The sequence below is a fragment of the Brienomyrus brachyistius genome, chromosome 8 (assembly GCF_023856365.1).
Source record: "Brienomyrus brachyistius isolate T26 chromosome 8, BBRACH_0.4, whole genome shotgun sequence".
Taxonomy (NCBI): Eukaryota; Metazoa; Chordata; class Actinopteri; order Osteoglossiformes; family Mormyridae; genus Brienomyrus; species Brienomyrus brachyistius.
Window position 1 is genome coordinate 15062368 of NC_064540.1, and position 27986 is coordinate 15090353.

The 27986-nt window shown below is 51.5% G+C and overlaps 1 protein-coding gene across 1 annotated transcript; it reads right to left on the reverse strand.

Moving 5' to 3' along the window:
* Positions 1-44: 44 nt before the first annotated feature.
* lrig1 (leucine-rich repeats and immunoglobulin-like domains 1) lies at positions 45-27894 on the reverse strand. The gene is made up of 18 exons (XM_049023022.1): positions 26821-27894; positions 16537-16608; positions 15790-15864; positions 11473-11610; positions 11126-11269; positions 10450-10593; positions 10172-10315; positions 9326-9469; positions 7956-8036; positions 6433-6504; positions 6019-6090; positions 5324-5487; positions 4905-5225; positions 3903-4184; positions 2988-3425; positions 2204-2335; positions 1688-1968; positions 45-1574 (listed from the first exon to the last, which is right to left on the reverse strand). The coding sequence occupies exons 1-17, from the start codon at positions 27015-27017 to the stop codon at positions 1796-1798; spliced, it is 2793 nt and encodes a 930-aa protein (XP_048878979.1). The 5' UTR covers positions 27018-27894; the 3' UTR covers positions 45-1574; positions 1688-1795.
* Between the last annotated feature and the right edge of the window lie 92 nt (positions 27895-27986).

Below are 27986 nucleotides of genomic sequence, written 5' to 3' on the forward strand. Positions count from 1 at the left end.
TCTCCCCATTGAGATGTTCTCTGTCCAAATGAGCAGCTGGAATCTAGAGTAATAAATGTGACTTTAATGGACACAGTATCTTTTGAGCATTTTCACGGTACAACAGCTTTCAAAGTTCACATAAATAAATAGATTTGTACCGATAGAGAACCAGATGGTCACCTGATCCCTTCACTTGAAGAGGACCTTCCCAAGTTCATGCTGGTATCCAGGCTGGGTAGGTGGGGCGGGGGGCTTTTAGCGGCTCAGGCGGGCACGTCTGCACTCCCCTACCATTGAAGGGAATGCGCCTCACGAATAGCCCCCCTCCCCCCTCCAACACAAAAAGTGGCACTAGCACCTGCTTCCGGCAAGTTCCGGAATGGCACTTCATCAGTCTGTTTCCTTTAGGGTTCTGGAGAAGTGTTTCTCTTGCCCTGCAGGGGGCTCCACACACGCCTAGCATGTCCCATATGGACCGTCCGGGAGCCCGGCCACAGGTAGCCGACGCCCACCCAAGCAGCTTCCGGCAAAGTCCGCCCACCCAGAGGTAAAAGATCCTCCATATTACGTCATGGCATCAAAGAAGCAGGTTATTCCCCACACCAGCACGGTCTGAAATAGACACTCCCAGTACAGTACGCTTGCATTATTTAAACCTTTGCTTTTTTTTTATGTCTTTAGTTCTTTATCCTTAGTACAAAAGTGCTTGAGACACGCAGCGTCACTAGTGGACGATCCCACCTCACCACGCTTTCTGGAAATAAGTATCAGCTGAGTCCTTCCTTCATACACAAAGCTGAGAATGGCAGCTGGGACATGAGGCCAAGCTGAGTGCTATCAAGTGCAAATAAGAGCCGGATGAGGGCGCTGGGGTGTCAACAGCCACGCGGTGGGGGGGGGGGGGGGGGGGGGGGGGCTTCACGGTTTTTGTTCATGCAATAAGGCACCACAGTTGAGACACTCGATAAACCAAAAAAAGAGCAGTTTAAAAAAAAAAAAACTATCACCACTCCGTTCTTTCACATGCACTGAATAGACTCAAATACTCTCTGTAAAAGTTACATATATGAAAAATCTTATGTACAGGCACAACTAGTCCGCTCCGCCTCCCACTGTACACCACCGGCCACATTCACATGCTTCAAATGCAGGTCATCTCCATCTAGAAACGGCGCCTCCCATGGGAAGATCTCGGTAAGTATGTACAGCAGGAACGCTCAGGCGGGACACCACCCACACAAGCTCGGGCCTCAAGCTTCAGCCGCGCCCTCGCCAGGCCACTAGGGGGCACTTCGAAGTCGAGGTAGCAGTTCTCAGTGCAAAAGGAGGGGAAAAACAAGGTGCCCCCGTTTCCACGCGCTCAGTCCATGGCACGTCTCAGAGGGGCGCTCTCGCCGTTGGGGGAATCGCACGACTGCACCGGGTGTCCGTTGGATATCAGGGCCTGTCTCAGGTCAGACTCGCCCCCCGGGATCTGGCGAACTTGGGGCATCTGGCCCTAGCTTGACCGGTTTATGAAAGGACTCGTCAATAGGTGTGGTGCAGACCGTGGTGAGGGGCAGTGATGTTGTTACCCCCATTCACAGGATGGCCTGGAAGACAGGAAATAAGATGTCAAGCTGAAGGACTACAGCAGTAGGGTTCAAGGCTGTCAGGGGTAAACTAGACACCTTAGCAGCCAGGAAATGGTTCTCGTAACACAAACCTTTTCTGTCACAGTTTTGGCCGATTGATGTCACTCTGTCGTGGTTGCTAGGAAACACCGAAGCGTGAACTTCCCTGTTGACTCCCGGTTCGCCGTTACAGTGCTGGCCTAACTGGGGGCCCCGGCCTCCCCCCGCCTGGACTGCCTGTACCCTGTGCCGTGGTGGTCCTGCAGATATCCCATATCCACGGCTCGCTGGCCTTGAGGCACGTAGGTCGGGTCTTGGGAGTAACTGTTGACATTTTCTAGGAACTCTGGGCAGACGATGGGGCTAGTGAAAGCTGAGGAAGTTGAAGGGAAATGAAACGGCCGTTGTCAGCGGGAAGAAACACTGCCGCCGCCCGCCCCCCCCCCCCCCAAACGAAGCAGATCGCGAGCTACAGACAGGAAGAGTTCCATTCAAGAGGCTTGATGACAAAGTAACACTCTGGCAGTTGAGTAAAAGATTCAAATAACCAGTTTCCGTAGTTCTAAAGCAGGCTTTGAGGAATCGGGGGTGCGGTTAGGGTTCCTCACCAGGGCCATCAAGGTGCCCGTTGGGCTGGGGCCCGCTTCCAGGCTCCACACGGATGCAGACATCCTGTCGGTCGGACAGGGTGCCCTGCGAGGACAAGTAGCTGGGGACGTCAGGGGGCACGATGGTCTCATCTGTGTGAGGAGGAGGACCAGAGACCGTCAGATGACCGACATCCAGAGCTGCCTCACCATTCCAGCATTGGTTTGTGCTTCAGTAGGACAGTATCGTGTCCCAGCTCAATACTAAGAGCCTCCGTCTGTACCAATCGCAGGCAGTCTGCACTCAATATGCCCCCAATCAGGAGCAGGTATGCAAGCGGGTGGCTACAGCCGCATCAGAAATACTGTCAAGTCAAATACGACTCTTACACCTCACGTTACTGTCTGACGACAGTGCTATTCTACAGCAGGACTGGTTATGTTACCAAGCAGGACACCTGAGTGTAAAACCGTGTACATGCACGCACCCCCCCCCCCCACACACACACACACACTTACCAGTAGGTGAGTCAAAGTCTAGTCAGTCCTTCATTCTGCTTAAACGTGATTACATTATATATAACTTAGCTATGAGTGGATTCTGAGTATTGTGACTAAGCATTATGTGCTATGTTGATCAATATCCCTGCTATGAGTATAGTGGTCTATAAGTATTGCGACTTCATGAATATTATAAGCTATTTAGACCACATGCCCTGCTATGAGTATGGTGGACTCTGAGTATTGTGATTGCATGATGATTGCATCGTGCATGACAGCACGCTGGCCCAGCCCCGGCCCTCACCTGTGTTGGTCACGCTGCACTCCTCGCTCTTCTTCCGCGTCTGGTAGATGATGCAGACCCACACGAGCGAGGTAACGACGATGCTGGTCACCACGGCGATCACGATGATGCCCACGGCGACAGCGCTGTCGGGACGGCTGGCGTGGGTACCACAGGCGGCTGAGTGGCGCACTGTGAGCTGGCTGTGGGCACGCTCGGTGCCCAGCGCGTTGGACATGACGCAGGTGTAGCGGCCGGCGTCCTCTGGCACCACACCGCGGATCACCAGCAGTTGGTTGCCGGGCGTGAAATGGTGCCGGTCGGTGACACGCAGAAGCTCCTCCCCCTTCAGCCAGGTGACTTTCGGAGGAGGGCTGCCAAGCGCCTTGCACTGCAGTGCCACTGTCTCCCCAACCGCAGCACTGCGGTCCTCCAGCTCCTGAGCTAGGTGAGGGGTCTCTGCACACAAACACGCAGGAGGGGCTCAGAACATACCCCCCTCTGGCCACTCAACAGCACCCCCCCTCAGTTAACTCTAGACAGATGTTAATGGGGAGAGGGACCTAGCAACAGGTTGAGTACAGATTGTGTCAAAACCCTGCGATAAGGTTTAGCGCCAGACCACTGTAGTGCGAAAAGAACAAGCAAAAACTGGATGTAGGATCTACACCCAGAATGAATTCTGCAAGCCTGGGACCAAACAAACAATTGAAATAAATAATAAAATCCCTATAAGACATCAAATTAACGCCCTCCAGGGCAAAGGTCAAAAGGCGTGATGGGGGGTTTATAGGGGGGCTGAACCAGGACTGAGCTCAGTGCGAAGCATGGACCGTATGCAGGGACCCGAGACCCACAGCAGTCACCCCCCTGCGAAGCCCCCATCCCAGGGAGTTTTGACCATCCCCTCAGCAGCGCGGCGGGGGGGGCGCTTACCCAGCACGGTGAGCGTGGCGTTGGCGGAGGCCGTGCCTGCTGTGTTCTGTGCCGTGCAGCTGTACACGCCCATGTCCTCCGCCTTCACGCCGGTGATGAAGAAGACGTCGTCGTCGGGCATGACGTGCATGCGCCGCTCGCGCGCCGCCGGGAAGTCAGTGCCGCCGTCCTTTTGCCAGGCGATGACAGGGGCCGGGTGGCCCCGCGCCGCGCACTCCAGCCGCGCCGTGGCTCCCATTCGGATGGTGATGTCCCGCGGCATCTTCACGAAGGACGGCAGCACTGCACCCAGCAACACACCGTCAAACTCGCACACTCCACCCAATTCTGGAATACGCCACTCCGGACCCGGAATCACAATGCCCCCACCCATCCACCCACACCCCCACGTGCCGGGCAGACATTTGCCGGGAATGTCAGCAAAGGCTCCACCGGCAAATCAATTTGTTCCAAATTCCAACCAAATAAAGAGCTTTTTCAAAACGGGAGCAATCTGGCCAAAGCCGGCCGCAGGGCAGGCAGAGCTGCCAGCCGGGGCCAGTCCGCGGTCCGGAAAGGCTTAACCACGCTCCTCACACAGCTCAATAAATCACAAGCTTAAAAGATACTTCTTTGGGAAAAATGCAAGTTATGTGGAAGTTAAGTGTAAACCACACTGACTGACATACACACAGACACACACACAGACACACACACACAGGCAGACAGGCAGACAGGCAGACAGACAGGCAGACAGACAGACAGACAGACAGACAGACAGACAGACAGACAGACAGACAGACAGACAGACAGACAGACAGACAGGCAGGCAGGCAGGCAGGCAGGCAGGCAGGCAGGCAGGCAGGCAGGCAGGCAGACAGACAGGCAGGCAGGCAGGCAGGCAGGCAGGCAGGCAGGCAGACAGACTCTTACTGCGGGTCTGGGACCCTTTTATAAGTCCACACAGCCAGTGTGGACATGTCCCGGTCCCGGACATGTTTCCCATTCTCGAAGAGTACACACCGTTGACAGTGAGCCGGGCCTTGTTGGAGTAGGAGGAGCCGAAGTGGTTGGTGATGATGCACTGGTACCGGCCCTCGTGTGCCAGTGAGACGGTCCGCAGGTGCAGGATGGTGGTGTACTCCATCACGGCTCCGTCGCGGGCCCGCACATGCGCGAAGTTCTCCACGTCGGCCTCGCGCAGGAACTCCTGGTCCTTGCGCCAAGCGAAGGTCATGGGTGAGCTGCTGCTGCTGGCCGCCGTGCAGGTCAGCCGCACGTCTTTGCCCAGCACTGCCACCGTGGTCTCTGGCTGCACCGTGATCTGCGGCTTGGGTAGGTCCACTGGGGGGTGGGGGTGGGGGGTTAGTTTTCGTTAGCCGTACAACCCGGACTCGTTGGAGACCGCCCGCCAAGACAGAGGGCACCGACCCTGCACTCACCACACACAAAGCTGTCTGCCTGTGCTTCGAAGATGCTCTTGCCCTTCAGGGACTCCGGATGGGCACAGTCAGCCTCCACCCCGGCCTGCAGGCCCCTTGCTGCCAGGTACTCAGGGAACCAGCGCAGCTGACAGTCGCACAGGAAGCTGTCGCTCTGGATCTGCCTGCGGGTGGGGGTGGCAAGCAGAGTAAAGTCATGAGGAACCTCTTAAGGAGGAACCAACGTGAGCCAAAGAAGGAATCAGACGTGCCCAACACAGACAGCTGGGAACTGAGCTGGGAAAACTGGCTGGGGCCCGCAAGCTGGGGTGCCCCCCTCAGCCCCACCCCCAGCAGAATGACTACGCCTCCCCCCCAGCCCTGCCCCCCCAGTAACTGTAAACCTATGAGGTTATCACCCCCGCCACAGGAAGTCAGACGGTATGAATAACTTGACACGGAATTATCTCCCCCCACAAACAGCTTAAGTTATTATGAAGCGATATATTAAACTGTTCAAGATGCAGCGGCTTGCACTGTCGAGGAAGCCAGTACCATCCGCTGGCAGGATAACCCCCCCCCCCCCCACCTACCAGAGCACTGACTGCCCCCAGTCTGGCCCTTTCTGACCAGTCATCTGTGGGCATGCTCTACAACGGTCTATATCACCTCCGCGGTCACGCACACAGCCCAGGGAAACTATGCAGAAGACTCACAAATCCCGGAGGCTTTTCATCTTGCCGAACGCTTCCGGTTGGATGGAGCGGATGGCATTCCTGCCCAGGTTGCTGTGGAGACACCAAAACACACAGTCCTCTCACTTTGAGCCATTAGACTTACAAAAACTTCACCATTAATCTCTACGTAACGTATTCAGATGTGTCAAAAAACGCAGGCAGGGTCTGCAAAACACCTAATATGCTGTCCAGTTCCTCTATGAAAAAAGTGACCATGTGGTCAATAACCTGCACCTGGGGGGGGGGGGGGGGGGGGTGTCAAGAGCGAGGAAAGCAGCTGGTCCAAGAAACTGGCCGCCTTCTCATCTTACAAAGACACTATTAAATGACTAGCAGCCCCCTGGAGCAGCCGCGAGCAGTGCGGCATTCTGGGATACATTCTGGGATACTCACAGGTGCTCCAGGGCCTCCAGGCCCGCCAGAGCCTTCTTAGCCACCGACTTGATCTTGTTTCCAAACAGAGTCCTGTGGTTTCCAAACATTTGGGGTCCCGGCAAAATTGGGAGAGCGCAGGAAGATGGGGGGGGCGGGGGCATGAGCAGAGAAAAAAGCACAATTAGTTGGTCTGAATCTGATAAGAGGGGTCTGAGGTATTGGAAATGCGAACTGTGTGGAGATTAGGCAGCCGAGGGCCCGTGCCAGCTGCAAAGCCCACTTTTATCTTTATTAGAATTTAACAGCGACGACAGGGAGGAGCCATGTCCGGCGGGTCACATGGGCCGGCACAGCTTCTAACTTAAGGAAAGTGGCCTTGTCAAGTCTGGCTTCAAGCAGGGAACAAGCCTTCTTGGGGTCTAATCCCTACCATTCAATGGGGACCCTCACTAGGCTAGGAAACAGGCCCCTGATTCAGGGCTGTGTTCGGGGGGGGTCGGGTCGGGCTCCCAAAAACCACCCATGTCTCTCCGGGAGGATCAGGGGCCAAGCCCACCCCCCCCCTCCACAAACGCCTCCATTCATCCTGACTGGGTTGACCCCACCTCCAGCATAACATCTCCCCACTGTGCACTGGGGTCAAGGGACTAATCTGTAACGTCATCAATGCCCCCACAGATGTATATGCTTCTCATTGAGGTGAACGACCAGCCGAGAAGGGCTGGTACCAGCCGTAAGCACCAGCAGTCAGTGAGGACGCTTGTGCCACAGGAAAGAGCAGCCGACCACTAACCCAACCACTGGGGCAGAGTTAGCACTCTGAAAGAGCGTCCCCTTCTCGATCTCAGCCCCCAATTGCATGTGCCTCCCCATCAGATCTGCTCAGATATCTTTGGTGAAGCTGAAGGTATGTGAGCTCACATGCTACACGGGGGGGGGGGGGAGCGATATATGACAAGGTAATAAGCGGATCAGTCACTCGTCACCTGTAGGCACAACCAAGAAACTGGGAGAGCCAGGCTGTTATCAGTGGGCCATCGATCTCCTCACCCAAAGCCCCAGCAGGCCCACCTCCACCTCCCTTTAACCTCCAGTACCCCCCACTAGTACAGCAAAGGCAGGCCACACATGGTAAAAACAAGGGCGTATGCATTGTTATCAAGGTTACAATCACCATACCAACCATACCATGCACCAACATGAGGACTGCAGACTATTGAATTGCCTGTATTTTAAATATGCCCTTTCATAACAGCAAGACTTCCTTCATGGCTGTGCCTCATGGCCGTGCCTCATGGCCAGCCCGCCTGCACACCGCCTGCCTAGGATGGAGAACAGCTCAATGGAAACAAAGGTGGAGCTCTGAAAGCCTTTTCAGCCTGTCCAAGCAAGGGCATCCCACAAGTGAGAGCCCCCTCTGCACTCAGCGAGATGTTTTTGAATAGCGTCCCAAAGTCTCCCCGGGAGACAGAGGGCAGGAACAATGGCAGGCCGGCAGCGGGCAGAATGGCGTGAAGAGCGGGGAACGGCGGGACACTCACAGCTTGGTCAGGCTATCCAGGCCGGAGAAGGCCCCATTGGTGTCCTCTATTGTGCCTGAGATGTCATTGTGATCCAGCTCCCTGTCGGCAGAGAAGAGAGGAACAATTCAGCAGCCGCCTGCTGGCTTTGGATCCATTCCTGGAAACTTCGAGACGGAGATCGGTCGGGGCAGAGATGGCCCCTCCCTCGTCCCCGAACCCGAGCTTCTGACAGGAGGCCTCCCAGCACAGTGCATTAAGTACGCTGATTTATCAGACACAAGAGAAGGCAGGAACTCACACCGCACACCAACACCCGGGCACTCACCGTGGTCCAAACAGGGCGAGCCAGGCTTTCGCCTTTTCATTCGCATGCTGGAAGCCAATGTGGCCACAGCAGAGTGACAGAGACTCTGAACCTTAAACAATCAAAGGCACCAGCCCTGCTGAATTAAGGGAGCGTTTGAACAGCCTGGGACCAGGACAAAGCAAGAGTTTTCTGCACAGAGGAAGGAGGGTTTGAATGAGCTTGGGGTCTGTCAGCTTAGCATGTTAGCAGTGCGCTTAAGCTCAGAGAGGCTTCGCTTGGTACCGGACATCCATCCGAGCATCATGGCTCAAAGCATGCAGCGGCTCACTGTCTTTTTGGAACCTTCTACGGGGCAGCCCTAGGGGGCGTGGTCTCTGTATCCCTGCCCCATTTCTGGGCAGAAGGCCTGATCCTGCCAATTTCCTATTCCTGCCGGCCGGCTGGGCGTGAATAGCTGCTGGCCCGTTAATCAGTCCCCTCCCCTAGCTGAATGCCTTGCCATTTCGGCAGTTTAGCGCCCAACCACAGGATCCCGCGGGTCCAGCCAACGGCGGGGCCCGATTAAAACTTGCCGGGCTCCCTTTTCAGCAGGTTCTGGAGCCAGCCAGCCAGTGCCCCCCCCCGCCCACCCTTGCCAGAGCCCCTCGGAGGGAGAGATGGCCAGGACAAGAGGGCAAGGGACAAAGCCAGGAGCACTGGGAAAAAGGTCGGGGAGAAGGTTAAACAGAGAGGCCTCTCAGATGCTGGCCCCTCCCACCCCATATGTCCCGCCCCCTCTGAGTCCATATAAGGCTCAGCGTGTCGCCCTGCTGTAAGAAAACCTTCACAGCACAAGCAAAGGCCTCATTCTTTTCTCTTGCTGGATCTGCAGCCAAAAAGGCGTGAGGACTGACTCCTCGCCTCGACACAATGGGGGGCGGGGGGGGGGGGGGTCTAGGAGCTCGGGAATTGGGTGATAATGACTAAAAAGGAAGGACACTCTTTCCAGGACATCTTCCCAGTTCCCGCATTGATCATTTGCAGCGTGCATTTCACAGCGACTCCTTGCTGGTGTGGGCGGGTGAGCGAGCCGGGGACTCACAACAGTCGCAGGGCACGGAGCCCGCGAAAGGCGCCCTCGGTGATGTGGCTGATGGAGTTGTGCCCCAGTCGCAGGGTTTGCAGCTCTCCCAGCACGGCCAGGCTGCCCTCGTCCAGCCGTGTCAGGTTGTTGTGGGACAGACTCCTGCAAGACAGGGGCAGGCATTAGGACCCAGGGGGGCACTTTGGGGCAGTCCGGGGTCCCTCCCCACATACCACTGGCCCAGCCTGCGTGCGCCGTAAGTCACCTCTGAAGCTCAGCCTAATAAAGCCCAGGGTCATATTCTGGGGGGCTATTCAAAGAGTGGCCCCCGGCCATGCCCCCCCTCCACAGCGATGGCCCTTGGCCATGCCCCCCCTTCTCAGCGATGGTCCCCCCCAGCTCAGTGTGCTTGGGCAGCCAAAGGCAACACGCTTCTGCCAATCAGCTACTAGATCATCTTACCGAGAATGTAATAATGAGGGCTTCGCTAAGGGAGGGGTCCTGTCGGTGTGGGGGAAGGGGCTAGCATGTCACAGGTGCTCCCCCCCCCCCCCCCAACCCCCACACACTCACTGCCATGTTAAATACAGCCCAGATGTGCAGCACCACATGCGCTTTGCAGAGAAGCCGCCCCCGCACTGTCCCCAGGGCACTGCACACTCCTGACAGTCCCGCCTCCCACCCGTTTAAGAGGAGTGCACCCCCCACCCAGCAGCAGATGTGAGAGCCCCCACCGCTGACAGCCAAAAACCACTGTCTGGCTGTCTGGCCCCCAGCATCTAGCCACAACCAATCACAGTTCTATGCTGCTGACGTGGGGGGGTGCGGTTGGAGTGGTGGTTAACAAAAAGACACCTGACTTACAGCTCACGGAGGCCAGAGCAGAACTTCCAGCCATCAGGGTTGATATGCGAGATGAAATTGTGGTCGAGGAAGAGGTGGAGGAGGGCGGTGAGTCCGTACAGAGAGCCACTGTTCACCTCCGTCAGGCTGTTGTTTTGCAAGTCACTGGGGGTCACATGCTCACAGTTAGGACCTGGAATCGCCATGCCTTACACCATCACAGTCCGTTCACAGCCCAGGAGTGCCGCTGATTCAGGCAGCAGTGGAATGGGGCAATCGGGAATCGGGCAATCACTCACAGCACTCTGATTCGGGCCAGACCCCAGAAGGCACCATCCGTCAGCTTGCCGATGACGTTCCTCTGCAACCTGAGCACCTCCAAGCCATCCAGCCCCTGGAAGGTGAGGCCCTCGATCAGGCGCAGCCGGTTCCGGTTCAGGTCCCTGATCAGAGAGACGCGTGTTAAGCAAGACAGGGACACAGAGCAGTGGGCGCCCCACCCATCACACACGCCATCACACACACGTCACACGCACCCCCCCTTCTCTCGGTGGCCTGTCAGGCTGGGGATCAGGAGCTTGTGTTCCGGGTGACGGGACGACACGTGATACCAGGGGCCTGAATGGCCCGAGTACATATAAGCAGGTCTGTATACGGGTCCGCTGGTTAAGGACGACCTTATAAGCAAAGTTATAAACAGACATCAGGGCTGAGCGGATCAGACCATTCGCACTCAGGATGGCTGACAGGAACCATGTGTGTTTCTGCACAGGCTGAGGGCCACACGTGCCAGGGGGCCTTGGGGGTGTGGGGGGGCTCCAAAAACAGCCTCCTGGGAAACATCCCTGCCGCCCCGTATCCCCGATGTTTACAAAGGTGAGGCCCCTGTTGGGTCTGGGCTCCCCCCACGGAGCCCCGCCTGACCACAGTCACCCGAGGTGGGGGGGGGGGGGGGGGGGGGAATGTGACACTTACAGATGCATGAGTTGGGGCAGCTGGAAGGCCTTGACAGGAAGCTGCGTGATCCTGTTCCTGTTCAGTCTCAGCACCTGCAAACTGCCCGACAGGCTGCTGAAGGCACCAGGCTCCACATAGCTGATCCTGTTGCTGCCCAGGTACCTAAGCAGAAGACAGTGTCAGTCTTGGCGGGGGGGACCAGAAAGAGGTAGAAAGCCTAGAGAGTCAACCTTCCTCATCGTCGAAATCGAAAGATGTGTACAGCCATGTTTGCAGGGTTCAGATATTCATGGCAGCTACAGACAGCAAGCTGGAGGCTTTGGTGTCCATGTGGGGAGCCAGAGGGTCGAGGAGAGGCCACTTACAGGTCTCTGATCCGCAGGCCGGCCGGGAAGCAGCGGGCGCGGACCTCGGAAACCTTGTTGTTGTTCAGGTCCAGTGTCTCCAAGGCAGTGAGGTTCTGCAGGCTGGGACCGTCGATGCTCTGGATTTTGTTGTGATTCCTTGGAGAGGATGGAACAAGAGCCAGTACTGAGTAAAGGCAGACAGGTGGTCTGTCACGGCCCTGTGCCGATTATGGGAGCGCAGAACCCTCAGTCCTGGGTAGTGTCAGATATGGCCAAATTGCGATTCCTGGTCTGAAGTTGTACAAACAGACAAACCCACCAAGATTAGTATTATCGTAGATCGAGAGTGGTGCAAGTAGAGAAACAGCCAATAACTCGCGACAAGCAACGCCATTTGGTCTGCCTGCCTCATCGCCATTATCATCGCTGGAATACCCATCTTATGTTACCATCAAATGATTGCATAATTAGCATATACTTGCATTACGAATCCATTCTGTTCAGTTGCGTATCAGTCAGGCTAGCATCACCGAAAGCAAACACCAAGCATGGCATGTCAACATGGACGCTAACCTACTTCACGCTGTCAGACGTGGCTCTCAATCTCCTGCCACTGCCCTCCTGGCACATGGTGTAAAGAATGTCTTTGCTGCAGTTTTCCATGGCGGAAACCATGCCGGAGTCAGAGTGTAACAGATGGGGTCCTCAGGACTGGATGGGAGACCTCCAGATCGAGTCCAGTTTTCCAGACACATCCCATTTTCCAGAGTTGTGTCGATGGCTTTGTTCTCGAACCCGGAACTCGATTCTAATTCCAGGCCCAACTGTCCTCATGACCATGGGAAGCGAGGAAAGTAAAAATATCGCGCCGGTATTTACGCTTCCTGCTCACACAGGGCCGTGATCCCCACATCTGCCGGTTATTTTGGTGTTACTGATGATGCACCACTGAGGACGCGATGGGAAGGAGCTGATCTCTTCCCCTCCGTGGAATTCCCCTCTGTGCAAGGCGCATGCTGGCGTGAGTAGCTCCATCCCAAAAGGTTCCAAAGGTCAATGTCACATAGACCGAGATGAAAAGCTAGTACCCTTTCTGATGATACCATCAGCGCAGCATGACCCAGCCTCCATAATCCCCCCCCCCCACCCATGCAAATGACCTGTAACTCCTGGGTCACTTCTCTGCCAGGCCAGGCCCAAATAAATGCTTCTACAATACACAACTGAACACGCACACACACACAGACAGACCTATAACCATATCTTTGTGGGGACCGCTCATTCATTTCTATGGGAAAAAATGCTAATGCTAAGTCTGACAACCTTAACCCCTACCCAGCCCTAACCCTAACCATAAGTAACCAAATAAAATACAAATGTTTTTGCATTTTTATAGTTTTTTTGATTGCAGTCACAGATTTTTTAGAAATGTTCTCCTTTATATTGGTCCACATAAGGTAAAAAAAAAAAAAAAAAAAAGGGTATTGATCACGTTGCGGGGATGGTGAGGGATTGATTAGCATTAGCCTATAGCCTAGCATTAGACTCAGCCTCCCATGACCCCCGGAGCTAATCTCTCTCGCCGTTTTTGGATGCGCATTCCGGGGTGTCAGCCCAGGCCCACCTGAGTCAACAGTTTATTTGTGGATTTATTTTAAAAGGAGACGAACCCGACCAGAGACGTCAGGGGTTGCGGGAACTTGAGCCTTACAGAATGTTTGTTCCCGCACACAGTCAGGGTCCTGACGTCACACTGAACTGCAGAGCCAGGCTGGGGGACAACAGCTGCGGCCAAGCCTGGGAAACTACACCATGTCACAGTGCTTCATCCCGTCAGTGTGGGCAACAGGGTCCGCTCACAACTACCCGAATGGATCTGATACACGGATCCAAAGCAGATTCCTTTAACCAGTTCAAGTTCACCCGCTACTGCAATTAACTTTAAAGATCTCGGTTAAACCACAGCACAACCCGTTAAGGGGAGGTGAATCTGCATTAGCCAAACCCTCACTCTGCTAATGGATGAAGATGTATGAAAGCTGCAGGTGACAAAATGCAGAGGAACCCTGTGTTGTAGAGAAGCAGAAAGCCTCCCCCCACCCTGGAATTTATTCATCTTCTGAACCCCCACCTCCCATGCAGTGACCAGTTGAACAGACAAGTTGATTGACAGTGTGATTATCTTCCTGGAAAACTACACAACGACTAAATCAGAAGACCTGCAGATGAACTGGGGAATGGGGGGGGGGGCACTCCTGCTCATGTTACTTCCACAGGAGTGTCCCCGAGTAACAAGCAGGCCCAAATGGGGGGCTGGTTCACAGGCGGGCCCACCTGACCGGCTGCCCCTGCACCGTGCACGATGCTAATGGCTCAGTCGGAGAGCAGCTTCTGCTGCCAGTGGGACCAGGCAGGTGAGGCCAGGCCAGACCAAGGCAGGGCCACTGTCCAGCTGCAGAGTTCCAGCTGCCCTAATCACAGGGGCCTGCCGTCCTGCTGCATACCAGCCAGTGAGGCAACACCAGCAGGACAGATTCCACGAGCCTGCCCCGTGTCTGCTCCTGATGTCACCCTGACCCAGCAAACCCTCCACCAGCACCCTGACTGACAGGGCCAGCTGTGGTCTTTTCAGGGAAGCTGCACCTTCCTGCCACGAGGCGGGACCTCCACGCTCCGTAGCAACAGGCATCCAACCAGTCCGAAAAAAGCAGCCCGTGTCAGGACACCCGGACCAGTGTCGGGAAGTGATATTTGGGCCAGCTTATTTATACCAGTTTTCTCACGCGTGAGCCCATGTTTGAAAGCAATTCCATCCTGTACTGAGCACCGATGTAGCAAGTACACCCAAACACATACAGGAATATATAATACTGCAAATTATTATGGATACTATCTGTTATTTAGTATATTCAGTATATAATGTCAAACTGCCTTATTTTCGGTATACACACACAGCCTGTACCATGTTTCATATTCACTTTTGCCTTATTTAGAGTATAGACAGCTTATACCATCCTTCATATTCACCTTATTTTTAGTATATACACACAGCCCATACCATGCTTCATGTTCACTTTTGCCTTATTTACGGTATACACACACACACACACACACACACACACACACACACAGCCTATACCATCCTTCATATTCACCTTATTTACGGTATAAACACATAGCCCATACCATGCTTCATGTTCACTTTCGCCTTATTTACGGTATACACACACAGCCTATACCATCCTTCATATTCACCTTGTTCATGGGATACACTTTCAACCTATACCATTCTTCATATTCACCTTTACCTTATTTACGCTATACGCATACACAGCATAAACCATCCTTCACATTCATGGTATACACACAGACACATACTTCATGCTTATTTATGGCACACACAGTCCATCAGTCTTTCAGATTCATCATTGCTATACATGTCAAACCCCAGGTTCAAAGCGCTGCTCCAACCCCTGACATGTGACCATGACATGTGACCAGGCCCACAGGCCGTCACCGTGACAGGACCCTAACCCTGTGGCTCAGCTCCCGTTGACTAAGATGCCAGAATTCCCCTGGAAGCCTCTGGCTGGGAAAGACTGAGGCATAGATGAGGTATGCACATTCCCCCTGGGGGGCCTGGGAAACACTTAGCAAGGCTGTGGGTGAGTCAGGCCTTCAGGAGACATGAGACCACAGGTGTTCCAACAGGGTCCTGGCCAACAAACCAACCGTAGGTATATAATAAAAAACCGGAAGCAGCAGAGCAGGATTTAAAAATGACACCTGGAATTATAGGAAGAGCGGCTCTTTTCACAGTTTTCCTACCAGGGTAATCCATCCATCCATCCATCCATCTTCCAAACTGCTTATCCTTCTGGGTCGCGGGGGGTCCGGAGCCTATCCCGGAAGTTATGGGCACGAGGCAGGGAACAACCCAGGATGGGGGGGCCAGCCCATCACCATGGTAATCCTTTCCGGTTATTCCCGGCACACATAACTGTGATACCTTTTGCATATGGGCTCATCTTCATACAGAACCCAATTCTACTAACGCTTGGCTGTACCATAAGTCCTGTTCACACAACAGTAGCATCTACATTTACTAAAACCAGCCCACTCACCACTATTTGTATACCTGAGCATACCTTGTATACTCAAGAAATAACCAATAAGAGAATTCACAAAACATCAGGATAAAGGTTCAACACCTGCTGTGATTACATGTAAAAGTAGGGGGAGGGGGGAGGGTCACGTTTGATATTCCCCAAAGAAAAAGCCACACGCACAGCAATCCATCAGCACCAACGCTGACCCAGGCTCAGCTGTACTTACAGGAAAAGGGACACAATATTTTTGGACACAGCTCCTAGCGATGGGATCGAAGTCAATTCATTGTGGTCCAGGTGCCTGTGGAAGACAATGAGGAAAAATGAGGGCCAAGGGACACGCATGCAAGGCGAGGCAGGACGCGGCAGTGCAGGCATGAGAAGCGCGCTGGGTTCGGTGTGAGAGCCAGCGCTCCCAGCCCCAGATGGACCTGATCTCGGTATAAAATATTTACAACACTGGTTTCTGACTGGTGTCAAATGGCGATGAGGGGAGCTTAAAATAGAAAAGTGCTTCTTTACCTCCCAATTGGTTTCATTTCAAAGTGACAAATGCATGAACGAACAGTGAGCCACCCGCTCGCCCCATTTAAGAGACAATATAATGAAGCAGGAGGGAGGGAGAGCGAGAGGGCAAATTCAAACAGCCGCCAGTATGAGTGCAAATATGCTTTCAAAAACCAGTCATCCTGCAAGGAAAGCTGTTAGGACGACTTCACTTGGACCCTGCTGCTCTTTTTAAAAAGGGCAGAACACTCCTCCGAGGGACACCATTTGAGCAGATGTTTGCCCCCAAACCCCAGTCATTTAGGATCACTTTTAAAAAAACCAATAAGGAAGTCCATGAAGAGGAGCGTCAATGGATTAGTTGCCTATTGTTGATCGATTCGGTAATGAAGATGGGCAGGTAGGCGGGGCAACCAAACCACCAGCTGGGGGGGGAGAGTGAGGGAGAGATGTTCTGGATACTTACAGCTCACGCAGGCCAGAGAGCAGGGAGAGGGCTGCGGCATCGATTGTCCTCAGCTTGTTGTGGCTCAGGTTTCTGTTGGATGAGGAGAGGGAATAATTGGAGAGCTGACGGCTTTCCTTTTCCTCCATGAATCTGCCAGCCTAGGGTTCCGGAGCCCCCGTCTAAGGCAAGCTAACCCCCCCACCCCCGTCCCTGGTGCGAGGGGGCTGTACACTTCAGCACAAATGCTCACAGTGAAGTAGGCAGGCCGGCTCACACATGGGACCACAACCGCCCAATATCCCCATCTGGCCTGGTGGTGGGGGGGGACTTCGATCAATAGCGGCACTGCAGCAGCACGTATCAATTTCCAACGGAGCCAAGAGGCGTTTGTCTTTATGAAAAGCCATCAGCAATTCAGCCCAGTGGTGCATTTAATAGCCGAGTCTGTATCCATACTGTAACTGGAATTAAAAGTGCAATTTGTCTGGAGATTGTGTTACAGTGGGAACGGAGGCCTGGGCAGGGCTACAGGGCCTATGATATGGAGCCGCAAGTCAGGGGCTGTGATACAGGGACCATCAGCTCGCTTCAGGTGAACCCAGAGGGGCCTCATCTCACAAAAAGTTCCCCAATTTCACACTCAGCCCTCTCGTAATGACATTTGCATTGCACGTCCAGATTGGATCCAGGGCAGAATGAAAATGGACAATTTTCCATGATATGCATTATTTGACACATTGTATCATGCTACTTTGAGTCAGAACGATGCATTCCTCATGTTAAGACAGGAGCCAGTCCATTTCATCACCCTGCAACAACCTGAACTCACAGCTTCTGCCACTCAGAATGAGGTACAACAATCATTTTAACCAAAATACCAGCTTAGCCAAGAACAAAGAAAATATTGGCTTCTAACTGCTGAAACACATCACTGCTGCCACCCAGCTAGACTCCAGATACCCATGTTTATCTGCTACCTCAGGTCATATTCACCCTTTTATGGGCAACGGTAGTGTGGTCCTGCCTCTTTCCCCTTAGTGAGCACTGGCTGGTTCATGCACCTGTTCACCAGGCATCCCCTGGGACCCTGCTATGGAGAAAGCCCATCACATAACCTGAACAGGGACAGTTCCACTTAAAGACACGCCACAGAATGACCTGCAGTTTCATTCTACATGTGGCACCTTCGATTCCAGAGAGTTCACCTGAAAACGAGCCAAAACCTGAACACACAGGTGCATTCAGGGCTGTTTTGGGCACATCAAGTGGCTTGAGACGGCATCCTCACGTCCAGCTGAGCGTCACCGATCTACTGTAGGCACACCTGATCTCTAAACTCCCCCTTACAGCTTCTATCCTCTTCAACCATCACTACCTCACTGCACAGAAGGAAGTGGCCCGGAGGTTGGGGAGGGGGGCGGTTTCACAGAGACCACAACAGAACATAAAATAACCACACTGCTCTGCTGTGATTTCTGTAACCAATGAGAGCCACCAAGGGCCCCCAAAAGACCAGTTCCATATGAAACGCGTAAGTGAGGCTGCTAGCTTCGCTTTGTGCATTTTTCAAGACCTACAGAATTAGACAATCCCACAAGTAACCCATGACCTGCTATCCAGGGTTACTGGGTAAACACAAAGTGCAGGGTGGCCTTTCATCTGACAAGTTTCTTTGGTCATGACACCTCCAGCACAGATTCACTGAGCCCAACCCCCAACTTGCACTTTCTTTTAAATAAGAATCTAATCTGAAGAAGTTTCCTTCCTATGATTGAGACAAGGACCAGCCAGGGACATCGGAGAGGAGGTGACACAGCAGCTCCCCTACAGCACAGTTACGGTCTGCCAGCCAAACAGTCTACTTGTCAAGGGACATATCTGCACTACGTTCTGCTTAAAAAAACATTTGTAGTGATGGCGAGCACCTCTGAGGAACTGCAGGCCTTGCTCTCGCTGGCCTCAGCAGGAGTTGGCAGACACGCAGCAGGGATGGCGGAAAAGGCCATGCCCAGTGTGCCAGCCAATGCCGCCATCGTGCCAGAAGCGCGAACCACGGGCTGTCAGAACACACAAACCTCTGGCCTTTATCGGGGCATGAAGGAAAGCCCCTCCCCTCGCCACACCTGGAGCCGTCGCCGGCCGTGACGGCCCAGCGCCAGTGTTGTTTACACAACTCTCTTTTTTCCCTTCCTTTCCCTTCCATTCGGCTTGGTTTTCAAAGCCTTATCGGGAACTTTGCTGCAATTGACACCTACATCACGAACGCAAGCTGATAACGCAGCTCACCTCCCTCTAGCGTGCTGCCGAAGTCCGCCGCTGACTATAACGAAGGACGTCATGCCCAGAAACTCACAGGATCTGGCAAAGCCGAAGGAGCGAGGGAGAGGAGGAAGGAAGGAGAGTGACGTGGGGCAGTGAACTCTGGATTAAAATCAAGTGTCCCGGCAGCCCAATCACAACAAAACACACAAGCCAAACAAAAACTGAAGGCATCTTGGGTCACTCGGCTGACAATTAGTCCAAAAATGCTGCTTTGCGTAACAGCCGAGGGACCGTAGAAGGCAGAGGCTGCCATTTGCCGTAGCCACAATCACAACCCGGCAAACCCTGGACTATGTCACAGAATCTAAACACCCGTGTTTAAAAATGCAGCACGATAAACAACGGGAGCTCCTCAAATGGGGTCTTCCAATCATCACTCAGTATGCAGCTTTAATAGAATAGGTTCCCGGACATGATAAGTATTTTAAGAGGTGAAAAAACAGCATAGAAATATCGTCCAAAAGTGGTCCTTCCGAATTCCTGGAGGGGCATGTGCAAATTCTCAAACCAGTTCAATGCTAAGAGCAGAAACAAACTACCAGGACCCGACTCAACCCAACAAAGAGTCAGTCGTCTAACTCGTTCACTCATCTGAGCTACAGTTGAAGGAAAAGACATTTTCCTAATCTGAGCACAATACATGCAAGATATGCATCCGTCTTTTAACTGCTTATCTGAATCAGGGAGGCATGATGCAAGATAACAGCATGTAAATCACAAACGTGTAATCACAAACATATAATCAGCGAGTTAACTGCCTTAGCATGAGGTCAAGCAGTTTGCTAATCAGGTCGCGACACTACCAGACCACTACAAAGACTTCGATTAAAATTGTAGCCCTTCAAAAAAGCCCATGATTCACTGGGAAAGTAAGCATTTTTGCCTCCTCCTCTCTGATTCTCGCCTTCCTATTTGAACAGAAGTCCCAGTTTCACATTAATATTGGCTTTCTGGCCACTGACTGGCAGGCAGAACATGTGCTGAAGGAGGCTGTCATAATACTTTAAGACAACCCAGTGAAAATGCCCAGTTGGGACCGGGTCAAGCGAGCGGAGGCTGGGTCAGCGCACGGCCCTTTACTCCGAAACAAGGAAACGGTAACAGAAACCCTTAAATAGCAGCTTTTCTCATTGCACCACAAGCCTGGAAACCAGCTGGGATAGAAAAGAGCCTCTCAGAGGAAAGGCAGGCAAAAAGCGTAAGAAATATACTGTCAAAACAAAGTATGATTGCAAAGTATCCAGCCCCTACAATGAGAGTCGGGTTCTCAGTCTTGTACTTGCACACATCTTCATAACTGACAACTCTTTCATGGTTCAAATGTCTGTCTGCAGCCACCAGGCCTTGCAGATTTGCCTCTGAAGTACGGCTCTGTGAAAGTCAAAAGCTACCTGAAATTTGTTTCATTACTTCAGTGTTATTTTATTTTCAAGGCTTAAGAAGCCTTAAAGACTCCATTTCTGAAGGCTGGGCCGTTTTGGGCCGAAACTAATCCCACCGTATTCCATAGAAGCCGAGGGGTGACTGTAACAAATTACCACAACGCGCCACAAATGAAAAAAAGGGCTCATGTGTTTTCTGTTGGGGATAGGATCCCGCTGAATACCGCTTATTGCGCCAGGTCCAGCCCTCAGCCCTTGTCCTTCAGCTTTGGGGTCCCCGAGAACGGGATCTCTCGGATGCCCCATCCCCCACGCCCAGCATGACCCCAATCTGCCACTATGCCTGCCCCCTACCCCCACTTCTCAGACAGACAAATGAGCTGTTCACACCTCCCTACTGTAAACCTGCCCAGAGCAATTACTCTGGCCCTCTCTGGATGGGTGAACCCATTGTGCCGAATACATGCCAGAGACAGCCGCCCTCAGCATCCACCTGCACCTCCAGGGCGCAGTGCGGCACACATTCCTTATAAAATGACAAATAAAACAAGAAAATTCTTCCTTAATCCGCACTCAAAACACTGGACATGGTTCAACACAGGACCCGACAGCTGCTGTAATTCTGGCCGAACGAAAACGAACAACAAGCGAGTGACGGATCTGTGCTCTTAAAGCAAGCTAGTCCTGTTTTTCTAGAGAAAGTTATATCTCGAGAGAGAGAGAGAGGCTCTGCATGGAAGCATCTGCGTACATCCCCCGGGGCAGGACACGCGATGTGAGCAGGCAGAACAGACTCGGAGTAACAGCCCAGTCACTGCATTGTGTTTGGCCCTTACTTTTACAGGACACCCAGGCTTATAAATTTGCCATTGTCACACGACCCAAGACAGGTTACAACTTGATTCCTTTTCAGGTCAATATGTTAAAGAAAGAAAAAAAGCACCGTCCATGTTCAGGCTACCATCAGGAATTTCCAGAAAAATGTTTTCACTTTCAAGTTCATACAAATAAATGGCCACAAAGGCTGCCATCAACACCATGTCACTCAGACAGGGAGGGGGAGGTTCCATCCATTCCCTTTCACCTTTCATTAAGGAGATGTTGTCTTACATCACAACGCTACAAACTCACACGTAGGGTGCGGGTTGAGGCCTCCAGAGGTAAAGGTTATCTGATATCGCTGATAAGCGATGCGTGAACTTCAGTCTTTGAGAGTGTGAAATGATGTCAGCGGCACGTCCTTACGACAGCCGTGGAACACTGCGGCTTCTTTTATACCCGTACACACCCCCAGTTTAAACAGTAATCAGCTAGTCAAAGAATAACCCTCTGCGGGGAGCAGGCAAGGCAGTAAAGCAGCACGCCATCCCAGCCTGGGAGGCCCCTCCCCCGGTCTTCGGTTCTTCCCATCATAAAGTGACATTTACCGAATGGCGACGTGACGGGACAGGACACGTGACCACAGGAACACGCTTCTCACAGGCGAAACGATCCAAACGCGTCAAATGTAACCAGGCTACACAAGAATTAAAAACTCAATACACTACCAGCTTACCCGACTGTAACTAGTTCCTAGAAACCGTTCAAATACCACAGGCTCAGATATCAGGAAGCAACTGATTATTTCTTATGGGGAAAATCATAATTAGTCTTTGATCCATTTAATCTTATTAGAAGATCCCTAACACTTTAAAACACATTATAACACCAAATCACCTAACTGGACACCCTATCACTTCATTTGCAAATAGTTCTGTGTGTTTATATTCAATTTCTGCAGTACTAAACATTACCTTTCATAGTAATAACAAAGGGCGCTTAACAGTCACGTGTAAAGTCGATATGAGAAAACCAGTAAAATGCAGCTCGCGTCATGGCGGACTCGCGATTCAGCTGTGCGCAGACATGCAACAAGCATTAATATATGCGGCTCATTCAGGCGGGAAGTTGAGCATGCATATGAAATCATGCGTTTGCATTATGCATGCACACATACATAATTAAAAGATACATTTGACCAAATCCAGAAACTGCAGAGTAACATGTTGAAAGCATATGTGCCTTTGACCCTCAGAGCCGGTTTATTACAGAAATGTGCAGTCCGAGTACATGGGAGGTGGGGGGCAAAGGGTCTGGGCTCGCCTGGGGCAAGGTGCAAAACACAGGGGCCACTATACTGGCCGGGAGCCCCCCCACCGGAGAAGAACACCAAAAAACAGCAGACGCTCCGCTCCCATCCAGATGGCTGCTAGGTCCTCTCACGCAGTTAATAAAATAAAAGACTTTGTTTAATCAGTGACAAACCCACAAACTGGCTTTACCAAAAAAAGCCTCATTTAAAACACCAAGAACACAATATTCTTTGTGATGAATGTACCTTCAAAAGGCAGTTAACTAGTTCTGGCTTCTAGTAAATACACTTTTCAACTGCAGATAAACACACTAAATAATAATTAAGTGTATCAAAGGAAGGGGCGGCATGATGGTGCAGTGGTTAGCACTGGGGGCCGGCATGGTGGTGCAGTGGTTAGCACTGTTGCCTCACACCTCTGGGTCCCAGGTTCGAGTCTCCACTTGGGTTACATGTGTTTGCATGTTCTCCCCATGTCGTCGTGGGGTTTCCTCCTGTTACTCCGGTTTCCCCCCACAGTCCAAAGACATGCTGATGCTAATTGGACTTGCTAAATTGCCCGTAGGAGTAGAATTGCCCCCCCTACTGGGTTGTTCCCTGGACCTCGTGCACGTTGCTTCCGGGATAGGCTCCGGACCCCCCGCGACCCAGTAGGGTAAGTGGTTTGGACAATGGATGGATTTATCAAAGGAAACTATGAGTCTAATTAGCTGAAACACAAAAGTATGGGTTTGACCACTGAGAGCTGCATCTTCTACAGTGACAGTCCCCTACTGCACCCGCTCCCGACGGGTCCCCTACTGCACCCGCTCCCGACGGGTCCCCTACTGCACCCGCTCCCGACGGGTCCCCTACTGCACCCGCTCCTGGCCGTGTGTCCGCCAGCCAGCTATGGCTGGGCCTCCCCGCTCCGGGCACACCGTGCTCCCACCCCCATGAGCTTTAAATGGCTTTTCCAGATTTCAACTCTTACCAGATGTACAGAAATCACGAATGATTCATCTATTTGGGCTACCTCAGAGACACCCGATGAAACAAAGGCAGGGGCTTTGAGCTCGAGAGAGAGAGAGAGACACACACACTTTTGTTTTCAATTACTAGATTTCTCAGGAATGTCGATTTCTGGCTCCCAAGCCGTCAGCTATGCATCAGCCTATAAATCAGTATTGTCTGGGCTGACTGCAGGACTCACGACCTGTAACATATCCCAATACTCATCTGTTCTGCAGCCCTAAACCATAATTTGTCATCCACCATTTTTTACATCAATCGGCTATATTCAAGACTTAAGTCTTAAAACTTTGCTTGAGGACCTCCTGATATGCAACTGAAAACCACCTTCATCGCGTCCTGATCAGCAATGATTAATATTAACCGGTAAGAGTGGAAAACACGAACCATCACTGAAATGCCTGTCTGACACCTTTACACCTACATGCATGAAAGTGGAAGCAGCTCTGCTTGGTGACTCTCTGCTGGGACTGACCAGAAATCCTGATTTGAATCACTTCAGTCAGCTTCGTAAAGGGTTACCTTAATTAATCCTTCTAGTCGGCTCAGCCACAGCCACTCAATGGCAGTGCCTCCCCATGCAGACAGAGACCCAAAACACTCAGTCCCAGTCCGAACAAGAAGAGAACTGACATAAAAATGAGTCAGCTCATTCAGGAAAACGTTCAGGAAATGTCCGATCCAGACGGGATTCAGCTCACTTCCTTATTCCAAGTCATAGGCTGTCATTGCAAACCTGCCTGCGCGTGGTTTATTTCTGACGAAAAAAGCAGACAAACAGCTATGCAAATAAGCTTTTGCAGTACATCACATACTGGGGGCAGGGGGGGCACATCTCACCTACTGCATTCCAGAAAGTACTTTAATAGTAACACATCTATCAGGAGACACCCCAAGCAGCATGATTACAAATTCATGGGGACTGTTAACCTACTTGTTAAAAATACTCAAGGGCCTCTCCATAAAATGAGGTCAACCAAAGTGGGGCATTTTGGTTTTAATAAATAAAAAACTAACAGCTACCTGCATTGTAATGGCTTCCTGTCCTTTACAGTACATGGGGCGCCTTTCTGCACCAAGACAGTGTAAGAGTGAAAACAGAGTAGATGGATGACTCACTAGCCAGCAGATTTATGACCCTGCGTGTGAACAAATGCCATATAGACTATAAAAAACAAAACAAATCCAGTAATAAGGATTGCATATTACAGTTCTGCTCTGTTCACCACATTTAAAATGAGCAATCTCTTCAGGACAAGTCGGTTGATTACAAATAAAAACAAAAAACTTTAATGCATTTACAGCTGATTAAAAAACTGGTAAAAAAAATGCCATTATTGTTCTCCAATCCGTTACACTGGCATTTCCTATTCCAGGTTCTAAACACACTGATTGCGTGAAATATGCCACCCCCTCATTTCCTACAATACCCCAGAAGCTGTACTGTCACAGGGGAGCCGTTAATAACCAGGGTGGGGGGACAAAGCCTGGAAAGTATTTTGACAAGTGCATGGCGTTTGAGCCGCCTTCGCAACGACGCAAAAGCGTCATTCCTCCGCTGGCTGATTCAGCGCAGATGCGCTCCCAACATCATCACCCCCCCCACAACCACCACCGGGGGCATATCAACCCTAAACCAAATATTCGTGCAAATTTACAACGAAACCAACAGTTACGGTTCCTCTCGACATTCATCGGCGATGATTAAGGGCAGGACCGCAAACCCCAATAACTGGTTTACATTATCGGTGCTTAATAAATACCATTCGGTCCTATGCTCGCATTGGCAGGATGCGAGGGAAAATGTCAGCGTGTTTTCTTTGACACGGAGCATAAATATCCCCTCAGTCACACGGTTTGACTCAGTGCTGAAGCCACCAGTGCTAAACATAACAGGGACACTTTATGCCCTTCAATAACTCGCCTGGCAAAATGTCAAAGGCCGCCGGCGGTGAAGGGAGACCGGCGGGGCCACGGCTGCTGTTCCAGCGACCCTAAAATAAGCAGCCGGTCCGGCGCTCCGTTCGCCGAACCAATACGAACCAGCAGAGTCCATTCCCCCAAAGCCAACTGGCGACTGCTGAAAAACGCTATCATTTATAATAAGGAACCCCCCCACACACACGCTCCTTTCCCCGTTAAATCCCGGGAACACCAGAACGTCCATGCAGGCAGGAAAGTGGTGAAAGGGCGCGTCTGCGGGTCATACGGAGCGATGCTAATTAGCAAAACACTTAAAACTTCATATTTACTTAATATTATCTTATGCAATTAGCCCAGAAAAAAAACGAACGTCGAAAGGACCGCAGATACAGACGTGGCCGTTAAAAAGACAAAAAAGGTCAGAAGTTTCATTGCCAGCAGCTTACTGTAAGTTTCAGGCCTATTAAATTCAATTTAGGCTTCGAGCAGCAAAGTCACAAATTAATATTGCCAAGGACAAAGATACGGAGACGGATCCGTATCGGTACCTGGTTACTCATTTTTGCCTTATAACTAACGGGACAGAGGCCTTATTCCTGATTTGGGGGGCATTTTAGATGAATGTCTGCCGCTAAGGAGTAACATCAAACATCGAAACATTCCAGTGTCTTGGTTTTAAAGGGACAGAAAAGTGAAAGAGGAACTTATTCCAGGAAAATCATGTCATGTCAGGGGTTGTCAGGCCAGGAATACGTATTTAACATAAGCATTTAGATTTTAATTTAAAAATCAGTTTATGTCAAAAAGCGGCTTCCACTGTCAACTTCCCTGGAGGAAAGAGATATAAATTCAAAAGCAGGCTGTAATTTGATAATATTTTAAACGCAGTTACACTGACATTTGGAAATTTCCTGATTCCCCTCCTTTAAACGGGTTTACCTTCAGCAGGATGACAAGTCAGCAGATAATCCGTAAACTAGTCCAACAGATTAATACATTGACAAACCCACAGGTTAGAAACAGTAATATGTTTTGTAATATTTCTGACACACGGAATCTAGCAAAATTGACAGTTTCGGGATAAATCAAAAAGTTACAAAAGCCACAAGTGTACAGTGTGCAGCTACAACGAAATCGATTTATAAAACAACTAAAATATATGGTACCATAATGATTGATCTTAAATTATTAATCCTTCATCATCCGCAGAAACCGGCATTAAACATTTAATTTGCCAACAACATTCAATTATACGCGTCCTTATAATGTCGGGCGGAAACCGTGACGGATAGAAACCTATGATGTACTGTTAGACAAATTGATTTAGTTAAACTCCACCATGGTTTATAGTGAAACGTCTGTAAAGGTATATCATGTCTCGATTTTAGCGCACAGTTTTAAATTAACCTGGGACCAAGACAAGGTGGATTCATCCATTAAAAACCCATAAAACATATAAAAACTTCGGCACCATGGTACCCAGAGCCCTTGCCCCGCTGGGAAACACGGAGAGCGCAGACGGTCCGCACTCACAGGGAGACCGTCTGGGCCGGCAGCTCCGGCGGCGTGTCCGTCAGCCCCAGGCCGCCGCAGTCCACCGAGTCCGCTTCGCATGTGCAGTTCGTGGGACAGAGCAAAGCGGAGCCGGATCCGGCCAGCAGCCCCAGCGACGAGAGCAGGTACAAAACACACCAAGACGCCGATCCCATGTGTCCCGGCCACGCCGCCATTTTGTATCCAGTTTTATTAGCGCGGCCACTGATTGCTCCTTGTATCCACTGATGGATGGGTAGCGGGGGTGTCCGGCTAACCACAGTACCACTTATGGTCGGTGCGCTTCAAGCTGGCCCCGGGACATCTGCATGGTGAGGCGGCCGGTTGCGATCAAGCGTTGCAGGCGGCTCCCATGCCGGTAAAAGTTACTTTTTAAACTTCCTCCCCCCCTGGCAGAGTTTGCGACCCCCACCCCGCCGGACTGAATCAAAGGTGAATCACGATTAACGAAGCAACACAAGTAGCTGTCCGGACGCCAGAACTCAGTTGCAGGCAGTTGCCCTTAAAAGGCTGAAAAGGGGATCTGTCTGCGAGCCTGGGCTCCCAGTCTTGGGGAGGAATTACCCCCCGCAATCGGATTCTAAGATATTCCCATTAAAACGCTATCGAGTGTAACTTTTTAACACTTCTTTCCAACGACGTGCTACAAAGTAACTAGATAAATAGCCCTCGCCCTAACCGTAAGTATAGACACGATCTACAACTGTCCATGCAGGCGACCTGACCGCTGTCACCAGGACGCAAAGGGCGTAGAAATATCCACTCCTCCACTTTTTAAATGTATTTTTAATTTCAAGTTTCTGCGGAGGCTGGATCTTCAAGGTAAAAGCGCTGATTATTCCTGCACTTTAATGCTGCAAAACATTCAAATGAAACGCCTACTAAGCGATACAAGCACAACTTTATCGCAAACACTTCTGAAAGGTCTTGGGCTACTTATCAGATGCAGGCTGTGACTAGCATATCTCAGCGATCCGGTTATTATAGCTGAATCTGCCGTAGCTCAGTCACCACGGCACTTTTCCTTCTTTTCCCCTTTAGTTTTTTCCCCCAGAGCGATTGCTCCGGATCCCCACGCTGGAAACATTGCGGAGCTGAGCATCGCCCACCGTGGATTGCAATTGGCTCTCCACTTTGAGTGACTT